Source organism: Arabidopsis lyrata (genome assembly GCF_000004255.2).
Source record: "Arabidopsis lyrata subsp. lyrata unplaced genomic scaffold ARALYscaffold_6, whole genome shotgun sequence".
Classification (NCBI taxonomy): domain Eukaryota; kingdom Viridiplantae; phylum Streptophyta; class Magnoliopsida; order Brassicales; family Brassicaceae; genus Arabidopsis; species Arabidopsis lyrata.
This window is the reverse complement of record NW_003302550.1, coordinates 9458556-9470779: the sequence shown is the minus strand read 5'-3', so window position 1 is coordinate 9470779 and position 12224 is coordinate 9458556. Positions and strand designations below refer to the sequence as shown.

Genomic DNA, 12224 nt, shown 5'->3' with positions numbered 1-12224 from the left:
TGACTTTCTTTCTTGTTGACAAAATTGACTTCACAATAACTTAGAAGATGCACGTGTTACATGTTCACGTAAGTATTGAAGGTTCTACGTCTTTGCATAATGTGATGAAATAACCAAGTCCCACTAATACGGCACGTGAACCTTATTTCTCTTTTATTATTTTCAATTATTTCTCTTTTGGCTACAAGAGTCTATGATGGTAAGCTTTGTTTCGTACTACGTGAAACAGTAAAATCGTATTACCATTTGTGGGTTTTTTTTTTGTTGGTCAAGGAAAAATGTGGTTTTTATGTTTTAGTTTATTGTCCTCACCACAAATGACAAACTTTTTAATTATACTGGTAGTTTATCGAGAAATGAAAACAGACCTGTTCGTTTCCATCGACCACAATTAAATGTTGTTTATTGTGTCGATCAATTGTAACCAGTGACCAAAATTTTCAGTTTATTGTCAACCCATTTAGAATTTGACAACATATAACAACAAGTACAAAACGAACAAAACTTATATGCACGATCAGTTTTTGGTTGCAATCGACAATAAATGCCAAACGAACATGTTAAAATTAATTGCGTTTGATAAATGATCGTACAAAATTCAGAAAGGCGTGATCTAACCAAAATCCATGAAACAAAACTTAAAACATTATATTACAACAAAAATTACCCGAATCTTTAACAAGTGTTCAGAAGTTAGTTTTATATATTGATTCAAGATTATGAAATTATGAAACACATCTAGAAATAGTTCCAGTGAAAAAATCATATATTTCATTCATGTCTCTGTCAAGCACAGTTCTAGATATAGACGTTTTTTCATGGTATATGCAATTTTAACTGGTCTTTCACCGTCTCAGATGTGAAAAATTCACCATTAAATTTTTTTGATCTCCTTCATTTCTTTAAGAGACGACTAATCTAAAGAGTCTCTGGATGTTGGATGTCTCACCGCCTTTGTGGCTTCTCAACAGGCAAATATAAAAATGGCTGCACGACACTTTCATCATGTCCTAGTTTATGGTAAGGAGAATCTTGTATATCCGTTTGTGTTTTTTCTTATCTCTTATCTATTTTCTTTATCAAAGGTTTAGATTCTTGTATGTCTGATTTTGGGTTTTTGTCTTGAAAATAATCGATTGGTTGTAATGTTGTATTAGAGTTGTTTGGGTTTTTTCCCATTTATGCAAATTGTTTGTATCATCTTAGTTTGGTCTAGGGAGTCGCCGACTATTATCTCTAGAAGGGTTACGACTCTTGCTGGTTTTTGGTATTTCAAGTTGAATTCTATCAATGAAAACCAAATGAAATTTTTTTTTTTGATAAAAAACTTTGTTAACTGTTTTTTTTTTTTTGTTCAAAGATTTGTATTCATTCATCAGACCAAAACAAGGGTCAGAGTTGCCAAGAATACAAAGGTAACAAAGCTTAAGATAAAGCATAAACAACATAATAAGGGAAGTGCAATTGCTACACAAAGATAGCTAATAAAGTTCGACGAAGGATCCATGAGAGCTTGTAGACAAAAGCTAGATAGCAATTTGGCGCAAGTGATAACACGGTTTGTCGAAACAACATCCGCAGACGAAGCGTTGGACGATGTAATGGTCACTGTCACTAGACTACATGACGTTGAAAGGGGATCCATGGCCGAGACTCTCGACGGTACGAGAAGAGCTACATGGATTTGCTCATCGGCAAGGAGAAGGATGACTACGATTCTATAGTCGGTTGGGGTTTGCTTTAAAGTGTGGGACAAAGGGTTGAAGAAGCTTCGGTAACCACCGCTCCGTGGAGACGGGATCATAATGCCGTTCTTCTTCACTCTTTTGATTTCATAAATAATCTCCATAGGTGATTCTAGAGGCAGGGTTCTCAAGTAAAAATTGTACCAACAAAGCAACAATGGTAGAATAGGTTTCAATTGAAGTCCACGATCAATTGGTTCCATGAATCTACACCAATGTTGGCTAATAATGGACAAAGAAGAGTTTGGACTAGATCTGGGCTTTTGTAGAAGTTGATTTGGGTCACACCTTTTATAGTTGGGCTTCAAATTAAATGGTTTATTAGACCAAACACTTGAATGGGCCAAGAGAGAAAACATAAGGGGCCGAAATGGGATAAGCCCAAAAACGAAAACCCTAGTTCCCCTTTGACTAGGTCGATGAGGCTTTGTGTGTGGCGGCTGGGCGACGACGAGCAGATGATAGGAGTTGAAAGAGACATCGTCGGAGGTTGTGGCACCGGAGTAGACATGGACGACGGGTTGCGGTACCATTTGGGAAGAGTGCCGGGATCTAGGACGGGGGAGGCTTGATGGATAAGGGTTGACCCTTCCGCCGCCATCTTCATCACCGGTTTGAGCCATGCTAAATTCCGGTGAGGTCCGTGGTCGACGAGGATCGCGAAGCAACTAGATTCCATAGATCTAGACGAAAGTGAGAGAATAAGCCCGGATTCAAGAGTTTTAGCAAATTTGGCTTTCGGGGATCTCGCCAGAATTAAAGCCAAGTAAGTTTCATCGATTGCAACCCGAAGCTTAGAGTACTGGCGGAGATATGAGGTTCGAGAAAGTGTGAAAAAAGGATCTCCGACCACCAAAAACCAAGCTAAAGGAAGAGCACCGTGGTGGTCGGGAAGGTTAAAAAAGGAAACAAAAGGCTTGCGAAAAACGGAACAGACACAAGAGGATGAAAGATGATTAGATACATCCCGACGCCGGCGAGCAAAGGCTCCACCGGCGTCGGAAAATAGGTTCATGCGGCTGTCCTCGATTATTGTGCCTGAGAGGGTCTCGAATTGTTAACTGTTAAGCATGATAAAAAATGGGGATATTGTGCCGGCCTTGTACGGCCCAAAAAAGATTGGAAAAAAAAAAAACATGATAAAATCGAACTTCCCGCTAAATGGAAAAATAAAATCCAGTTCTTATTTCTAAAAATAAAAAAACATAAAAATAAAATAAAATGATTTCTCTACCACTCACTACACCGATTTTACCCAGCCGGTGTCTCCTCCACCAAACCCGCCGGCAAAATTCGACTCACCGCCGCTTCTGGATTCGATCATCGTCGAGCTTACATGAGCAAGTCACCGCGAAGACGACGAAGCGAGTAGTTCTTGTGAGACATGGACAGAGCACGTGGAACGAAGAGGGGAGAATTCAAGGAAGCTCCGATTTCTCCGTTTTGACGAAGAAAGGCGAGTCTCAGGCCGACATTTCTCGCCAGATGCTCATCAACGACTCATTCGATGTCTGCTTCACCAGGTCCTGCATTTTCTTAAATCTATTGAATCGGTTTTTGAAATCTAGTCACTTGGATTTGGAATTTTAGATCGAATCGAGTGGTTGGTGATGAATTTGACTTTGTAGAATTTAGATGATTCAATTTTATTTTTGATTAGTATTCACAGCCCTTGTGTGTTCTTGTTCTCTGTAATGGGGATTTTTGTTGTTAGATCCTTTTTGTAAATTTGGCTGCAATTTGTTATATATTGTCTTCAGTCCATTGAAGAGATCAAAGAAAACAGCTGAAATCATATGGGGAAGTCGAGAAAATGAGATGATTTTCGACTACGAGCTTAGAGAAATCGATCTTTACTCGTTTCAAGTAAGTCTAGCTGAGATGGGGAGATAATAGATTTCATAGACCAGTTATAGTATATGTTCTTAACTCTTGTTTTAGTTGATGGTTGTATACTAGGGTTTGCTTAAGAAAGAAGGGAAAGAGAAGTTCGGTGAAGCTTTTAAGCAATGGCAAGAAGATCCGGCGAACTTCATCATCGATGGTCATTATCCCGTGAGAGAGTTATGGTCACGTGCTAGAAGCTGTTGGCCCGGTATTCTTGCTCATGAGAGCAAGTCTGTTCTTGTTGTTGCTCATAATGCTGTTAATCAGGCTCTTGTGGCAACAGCAATTGGTACTTGTTCTTTTTCTTCTTTCAGCAACTAGCCGATTTTTCATTTCTGTGTTTTGAGTTTTTTTTTTACGTCTGCGGTCTTTGGTTAATATGACAGGACTGGGAACAGAATATTTTAGGAGTTTGTTGCAGAGCAATTGCGGTGTAAGTGTACTGGACTTCACACCAAGAGCTGATGGTGGATCTCCTCACGTATGTTTTAATCGACTAAATCAGGTAAACTGTGGATGGCAAGCTAACCTTTTTTTTTTTTTGATGAAACACGAAAGCTCTTCTTTAATTAGAACAAATGCCTGGCTTTGAATTAGATTGATAAGTCATAATCATCTTAGATATATGAACCTTTGTTGTTGTTGCAAGATTCTCGAGTTGGGTTTAAAATGTTAGAGGTAGTCAAAATTCTGCTTACTGTCTTTCTAGTACTAATGCAGACACCTAATTCGCCTCTAGCTGGTGGAAGTTCTGGTGGCCGGAAAGCTAGTAAGCAGGTCATACTTGTCTGCCATGGTCAGGGGAATAATGAGGTATAATTGTATGAGTCCCTTACGTGGTTCTCTTAATTCATCTTTATTTGCCAGAATTAACCTCCATGGATGCGCGTGGAAGGTGTTTTTGCTCTTTACACTAATTTCTGAGCTAAGAATAGTTTGGAGGCTTTTAGGTAAACTTTTACTGGATTTTCTTCGTTTTTCAACATATCAGGATTCTGCAGTTATTAACCAAGCAGCCACTAATGATCAGTCAATGAACATGCTTGGTGTGATACAGGTAACAATAACATACACATATGACTTTTGTGAAGGACAATTGTAGGTATTTCTTAATCCTGCATTTAGTTTACTCTTTAAAAATGCGTACTTGTTGATTATTGCAGTCACAGAAAACCGCAGAGCTTCTTCTTGATCTAAGGGTTAGTTCTATAGTTTGCAGCCCTAAAGCAGCCTCCGTTGAGACTGCTGGAGTAATATCCCGGGTAAGTTATATAACTCCTATATACTTAGCTTCATTTTTCTTAACAAACTGAAGACCTTTATAAGAAATATATTTCTTCGGAATCTTGTTTCTTTTCTTGCTAACAGTTGAAAGACTTGATAGGTGCAAAAAGCTGCTGGTTGTTTAGGTGTAGATAGTGTGCCTCGCCACGTGAAAACGAAACAAATGAATGAGCTCGATGTTGAGGGTGTTCTTCGCAAATCTAATCAGGCAAGATTACTTATTCTGATGCAATCAATAGTAAAATGAACACTGATCTTTCCGATCCTTCAATTCTGCAGGACAACGATGTGATTGCATCAAGCCAACCTGGTTGGCTAAGTCAGTTAGACGAAGAAGCGGTTTCAGCTCTATGGAACAGATCCGGAAAAGCATGGGAATCACTCTTAGACGAACTATCGGACGAGGAGTCAAACCCAGGAGAAATCATGGTGGTGGTTGGTTCTCCAATGACTCACATATCGCTCATCGCACAATGCCTTAACCTCACTAAAGAAGGGCTCGGGCTGTTCCACCTAGACGCAGGTAGCATCAGTGTCATAGATTTCCCGGATGGTCCTAGCAGAAGAGGAGTAATCCGTTGTACAAACTACACCGCTCATCTTGGAAGATGGTGCAGCCCGATCACAAGACCCGCCTGAAGAATCCTGTCTTAAACACGATAAAATTACAGCAATGTTATTTTTAGCAGACTTTTGCATGAAATATAGTTTGGAATCCAACATCATCATCTGAGACTGAGAGCTTTGTCCAAAGTATATAGATACAAAGACATCATAACAAAATTCAACAAAATAAAAATCCAAGTCCAATATCTAGGAATGCTAGTCTCGGTCTGATCATAGATAGATAGCCCCACCTAAAAGTCTTTCTAAGAGTCACTCAAATGCACAACAAGTTTCTTGAGAACTACCGAGTTCTCTACAAAGTACGCTGCCACTTTAACTCACAATGGCATCATAATAGAATTCAACAACATCAAAATATTCTACCAACACGGCCGGTTTTTTTGTTTTTTCGATAACAAAGAGCACGGCCGTTTAGCGCATTAAAAACTTCGATTTGACACATGCTAGATCGCCTCGGCAATGCAAGGAGATCCTTTAAGACAGCCCGATTTGCTAGTCTTAGTCTTAGAAAGGAAGATGCCAAACCCAGAACAAGTTTCTTGAGATTCATAGAGTTCTCTACAAAGTACCTTGCAACCTCCAATGCACCATCATCTACGGAGATTCTGTTTTTTATCTCTACAAACTCCAGCGATGACAACAAACACTTAGGCACAGGCGAGACTCTCCTTTCTACCATTGCTTTCGTTCGATTAACTATACAAGTTGTATCCTACAAAATACATAAGATGAATATAATAAATATACTAGATATAACAAGATTTCTCTACTTGCATGATAAAAATTTGGAAGTTGGTGCAATTCATTACCAAGACGATAAATTTGAGATTCGGACAGCTTTCAAGAAGCTTTGGCAGGATGTCCAGGAAGTCAAAGGATGATAACCAAACACTTGCTTTCAAACAGGACAAGTTGCAAAACTGTGGCAATGAATCCACTTTCAAGTAGGAATAGATTAACTGCATGCAAAAAAAAAAGAACGAAGAGAAGACGACTATGGGTTAGCAAAAGTTGTTTATAGTATTAAATATACAATGTGAAGTTCATAAAAACATACCTCCATCATATCCTCAGAGACGATGAGATACCTAACTGTCGAGATACCCGCGAGAAAGTTATGGGCCATTTGTTCCTTCGAACAGCCAACTACACTTGAAATATTAAAGGGGCCTAGAATATTGACCTTAACTAAGGAACCCAAATTGCTTATGGTTTTACTTTTGGATTTTTCATTGTTGAAAGTCAAATACTTGAGTCTAGGGGCATCAACCACAAGCCCCGAGTTGTTCTCTCTATCTCTATCATAACGATTAAAAATCTCATCAGATCTATATGATTTATATCCTACACTAATTAAGACTGGTTATTGACTGAGAATGCACTCGTAAAACCCTAACATTATCATCTGCCCTAACAATGGTCAAATCTTCGAGAACGGGGCAAGACGAGATAAGCGACTCCAGACTCGCCTCATTAGGATATACATTTTCTTCTAAACACAAAGTTTTGAGACGAGGTAAAGAATCAACGCGAGGATCAAACTTACGCAACAATACCCGATACAGTCTTAAGTGAAGGAGCGTCTTACAGGTATAGAGGCTTAGGGGCATCAGTTCCCAATACACACGCATCAGTAAACGACCACCAAACTCAACATCAAGATGCGTAAGTTTACCCCTAGCCACAAAGTCTGTCCATAGCGTGACACAAGACGGATCAGTCTCATCCTTCTGAATACTTAGCTTGAGCTTGTTCAAGCATGACTTCGGTTCCCTAGAGGAAAATAGGAAGTCGTTCATAAAATCCACAAATGTATTGTAATCTGGGAACTCACAAGAGTCCAAATGCAACCCCGGAATCAAAAGCCAGATACTTTTCCACCTCTTGGACAAAACACTAGTCCTGACAATATCCTTTGTCGGAAGATACGAGAGTATCTGAGATATTAAAACCTCGGGTAATTTGCTTATCAGATCCTCTCTTGCATTTGAGAATCCTGCTAGCGGTTCGACGCAAATACTTCTCTCTATCCTTGACTCCATTGGATCCTCTCGCAAACCCTAGAAATATAACGCAAACAAATCATCATAATCGAGAATAAACGCAAGAAATCAAGAAATGAGTGAGGAAGAAGAAGATGAAATCACCACATCCGGAGAGTCGCGTACGATGCGCCGATGCAACGAGAGAATGATATTAGCCTATTAGGGTTGAGAGCTTATCTTTGAACATACAAATCCTTCAGACTGATTACACTTGTCAAATGACACTTGAGAGCTTATCTTTCTTTGGATTTCCTAGTGTTTATTTTTTAAGATTTTTCATTTATTACTTTGGAACATAATTTTTACAAAGAGATCATACAAACATGATAAAAAAACGTTACGTGAGTACAATAAAGAACAATAAAACTATGAAAGCAAATTTCGACCATGTTTTTTTCTGGAAAACTTTACTTTTTTTTTTGGTAAGTTCTGGAAAACTTTACTCAAGCTAACGGATTTGATAATCCGTTAATCCGTTATTTTCTGTTTTTCGTACTCGATTGTTTCCCTCGCTAAAGGTTATCTTAGCTTTTAAAAAAAAAAAAAATTATTTGGGCCGAAAGCCCAATAATTTAAGTTTCACCAACTCTAGATAACTTTTTTCGATCATCAAACTCACAGACTAGTTATTTTGATAAAAGTACATAATTCTTTGATTTTTGTAACTGTTTCCGATTAAATAAAAGAATATGTACATTTTTCAAAAGCAAGAAGTGTTTACAAAATAGGAAACACTTGTATATATCATTGGACCAGTCCTTGAGAAGTTGTGAAGCCAATCTTGGATCAGTTGATCTGAAGGAGTAAGTTCTGTTCTTAGTAGTACGATCACTTGTCTTGGAGAGCTGAGTTGATTAATTGTAAACTGAAGATAAAAGAGTCTTGTGCTAGAGTTTAACTTGGGAACCTAAACACACAACATATGGTCAGACAAATCACTTGAGAGCTTATCTTTCATTATTTTTGTAGTGTTTATTTTTCTAAGATTTTCCATTTATTACTTTGAAACATAGTTTACAGTGAGATTTTACAAACATAATAAAAAGTTATCAATAAATTATCAACTCTATACTACAGAACAATAAAACTATGAAAGCAAATTATGACCATGACTTTTTTTCTAATAAACTTTACTCGTTAGCAGATTATGAAATCCGTTAATTAATGTGTTATTTTACTTTTTCCCACTCGATTGGCTAGTCGTTATCTTCATTTTTTTAGTATTTTTTATTGGGTCAAAATGAGCAAAATAATTTGTTTCTCCAACTCCAAATAACTTTTCTAGTTCAAACTCTTTGATTAGTTATTTCGACAAAAGTACTTAATTTGATTTCTTTTATAAGGGTTTTTGATTAAATAAATAAATAGGTACATTGTTCAAAAACAAAATAAGTCTTATCTAAACAAGAAACATGATAAACCTCAACAAAGAATCTTTGTGATTTGTAGATTTTTTCTACTAATATGATCAAAGTTAAGGTTTTCTTTCTTTCTACCGCTCGTATATTGTTGTCTGCGATAAAGAAGTAGAAGGTCTTTCTTGATGCCCTGAGGAGATAGGAGAGTAAGGTAGTTGAAGGTATGAACCCATTGGCGAAGCATAGGAAGGATAAAGAGTAGATGATTTTTAACTACCTTTACCTCACTAAAAGAATGGCTCAGCTATTACAACGGTAGTCCAGGAAGATGGTCCGTACATAGGTTCAGTGTCCACTAGATTAATTCAATTTTGAAATATTTGCTTCAATGAGAAAAGAAGAAGATAATAGCAAAAATAAAATCCTCTAAAAACAAACCAACTAGGCACAGTATTGGCAAAAAAAAAAAAAAAAACCAACTAGGCAACTATATATGAAATACTAGAAAAATACACAAATCTTTTAGAGTTAACAGAAGAATATGCTAGATCCGGCACTTGAGAGAGAATCACAAATCTTTGTACATATCTCCCAATTTTTAGTCATTACATAAAAAAAAAAATGCGAATTCTAAAATATTGTGGCCGAAGCTCACAATGGCATCTTAATAGAATTCAAGAACATCAAAAGATTCCAAGAGCACGGCCGTTATGCACATTGAAAACTTCGATTTGACACATGCTAGATCGCCTCGGCAATGCAATGAGATCCTTTAAGATAGCTGGATTTCCTTGTTTTAGAAAGGAATATTGCAAATGCAGAACAAGTTTCTTGAGATTTATAGAGTTCTCTACAAAGTACCTTGCAACTTCCAACACACCATCATCTGCTTCGTATTCGTTTTTTATCTCTACAAACTCGAGCGATGACAACAAACACTTAGGCACGGACCAGACTCTCATTTCAACCATTTCGTCCGTATAATCAGTAAAACAAGTTAAAACCTACAAAATACATAAGATGAGTTAATATACTGGTTATAACAAGATTTCTCTAATTGCATGATTAATTTGAAACTCTAGGGTTGGTGACTTGGTGCAAGTCATTACCAAGACGATGGATTTTAAATTCGGACAGCTTTCAAGAAGCTTTGTAAAGACGTCCAGGAATGTCACGGATGTTGAACAAACGTTTCCTTTCAAATAGGACAAGTTGCAAAACTGTGGCAATGAATCTACACTCAAGTAGGAAAATATTCTCTACTTGCAAAAAGGAAACGAAGAGAAGACTATGGGTTAGCAAATGTTCTATATAGCAGAATATATATAATATGAAGTTCATAGAAACTTACCTCCATCATATTCTGAGAGATGATCATTTCCCTAACTCTCGAGATACCGGTGAAAAAATTATGGGCCATTTGTTGCTCTGAACAGCCAACTACACTTGAAATATCAAAGGCGCTAAGAACGTTGACCTTAACTAAAGAACTCAAATTTCTTACGATTTTACTTTTCGATCTTTCGTAGTTGAAAGTCAAATACTTGAGTCTAGGTGCATCAATCACAAGCCCCGAGTTCTCTCTAACTTTTTCAGAATAATAATTGTACTTACGAATTAAGTCACCAGGATTATATCCTACACTAAAACTGGTTAATGATTGAGAATACACTCGTAAAACCTTTACATTATCATTCATCCTAACAATGGTCAAATCTTCGAGGACGGGGCAAGACGAGATAAGCGACTCCACACTCGCCTCATTAGGATATATATTTCGTTCTAAACACAAAGTCTTAAGACGAGGTAAAGAAACAGACTCAAAGTTACCCATCAACACCCGATAGAGTCTTAAGTGAAGGAGCGTCTCACAGATATAGAGGCTTACGGGCATCATTTCCCAAAACTCACGCCACAGTGCATAACCACCAAATTCAACATCAAGATGTGTAAGGTTACCCCTAGCAACAAAGTCTATCCAAGGCGTGGCACAAGACTGATCATTCTCATGATCCTTGTGAATATCTAGCTTGAGCTTGTGCAAGCATGACTTCTGTTCCCTAGAGAAATCTAGGAACTTGTTCACAAAACTCACAAAGGTATTGTAATCTGGGAACTCATAAGAGTCCAAATCCAACCCGGGAATCAAAAGCCAGACTCTTTTCCACCTCTTGGACAAAACACTAGTCCTGACAATATCCTTTGTCGGAAGATACGAGAGTATCTGAGATATCAAAGCATCGGGTAATTTGCTTATCAGATCTTCCCTTGCAGGCCGTTCGAGGCATATTCTTTTCTCGTTCTTTGCCTCCATCGGATCCTCTCGCAAAACCTAGAAATCTAACGCAAACAAATCATCATGAACCGAGAATAAACGTAAACAAATCCAGAATTGAGTGAGGAAGAAGAAGGTGATATTATATTACCAGATGGATCTAGCAAGGGTTCGTGCGTTGGGAGATCCGGAGAGTAGCTTGCGATGTAACGAGATAATGATCTTTGGGTCAAGATTGGCACAAATGATGGTACTACTAAACAAACAATTTGGGCACCTTTTTAACTCGATTACACTTGTCAAATGACACTTAAGAGCTTATCTTTCGTTGATTTTTACAGTAACATTTTTCATTTATTACGTTTAGATCATACAAACATAAGAGATCATATAAACATGATAAAAAGTTATCTAAAATTATCAATTATGATAAAGAACAACAAAACTATGAAAGCAAATTATGACCTAGTCTTTAATTTTTCTTAAAAACTTATTTGCTAAGGGATTATCAAATCTGTTATTTTCTTTTTTTTTCCATACTCGATTGTTTCCCTCGCTAATGGTTAATCGTTTCTTTAATTGGGTCAAAAGGCCCAATAATTTCTTTCTTTCCCAATTTTAAATAATTTTTCTGGTTAAACTCACTAATCAATTATTTCGATAAAAGTACATAAATCGTTGATTTTTTATAATTATTTTCGATTAACTAAAAGAAAATGCACAATGTTCAAAAAGAATAAGTCTTTGAAAACAAGAAACATCATCAATCTCAACAAAGAATCTTTGTGAGTTGTATAATTTTTATAATTAAAATATTCAAAGTTAACCTTTGGTAGTTTAAGCACCTTGGACTTGTATATATATATATATATATCATTGAACCAGTTTTTAAGAAGTTGTGAAGCCAATCTTGGATCAATTGACTAAAGGATGAAGTTCTGTTCTTAGTAGTACCATCATTTGTGTTGAAGACCTGAATTGATGTGCAGGTCCGGCCCAAATG

General features: G+C 37.1%; 3 protein-coding genes across 3 annotated transcripts; 1 reads left to right on the top strand and 2 right to left on the bottom strand.

Annotated features, from left to right (window-relative positions):
* The first annotated feature begins 2928 nt into the window (after positions 1-2928).
* On the top strand, positions 2929-5655 carry LOC9308081 (probable 2-carboxy-D-arabinitol-1-phosphatase). Its single transcript, XM_021020130.1, has 9 exons — positions 2929-3268; positions 3506-3611; positions 3705-3921; positions 4019-4137; positions 4353-4445; positions 4624-4689; positions 4796-4894; positions 5017-5124; positions 5196-5655. The coding sequence occupies exons 1-9, from the start codon at positions 2967-2969 to the stop codon at positions 5553-5555; spliced, it is 1470 nt and encodes a 489-aa protein (XP_020875789.1). The 5' UTR covers positions 2929-2966; the 3' UTR covers positions 5556-5655.
* Positions 5656-5659: 4 nt separating this feature from the next.
* On the bottom strand, positions 5660-7818 carry LOC9308080 (putative F-box/FBD/LRR-repeat protein At5g22610). The gene is given in 5 exon segments (XM_021020129.1): positions 5660-5907; positions 5909-6255; positions 6353-6502; positions 6601-6897; positions 6899-7818. Coding segments are annotated over 5 exon segments (1533 nt in total). The 5' UTR covers positions 7586-7818; the 3' UTR covers positions 5660-5855.
* A 1594-nt stretch (positions 7819-9412) lies between these two features.
* LOC9308079 (putative F-box/FBD/LRR-repeat protein At5g22610) lies at positions 9413-11516 on the bottom strand. The gene is made up of 4 exons (XM_021020648.1): positions 11373-11516; positions 10298-11286; positions 10056-10205; positions 9413-9950 (listed from the first exon to the last, which is right to left on the bottom strand). Exons 2-4 carry the CDS (start codon positions 11258-11260, stop codon positions 9630-9632), a joined length of 1434 nt encoding a protein of 477 aa, XP_020876307.1. The 5' UTR covers positions 11261-11286; positions 11373-11516; the 3' UTR covers positions 9413-9629.
* Positions 11517-12224: the final 708 nt, after the last annotated feature.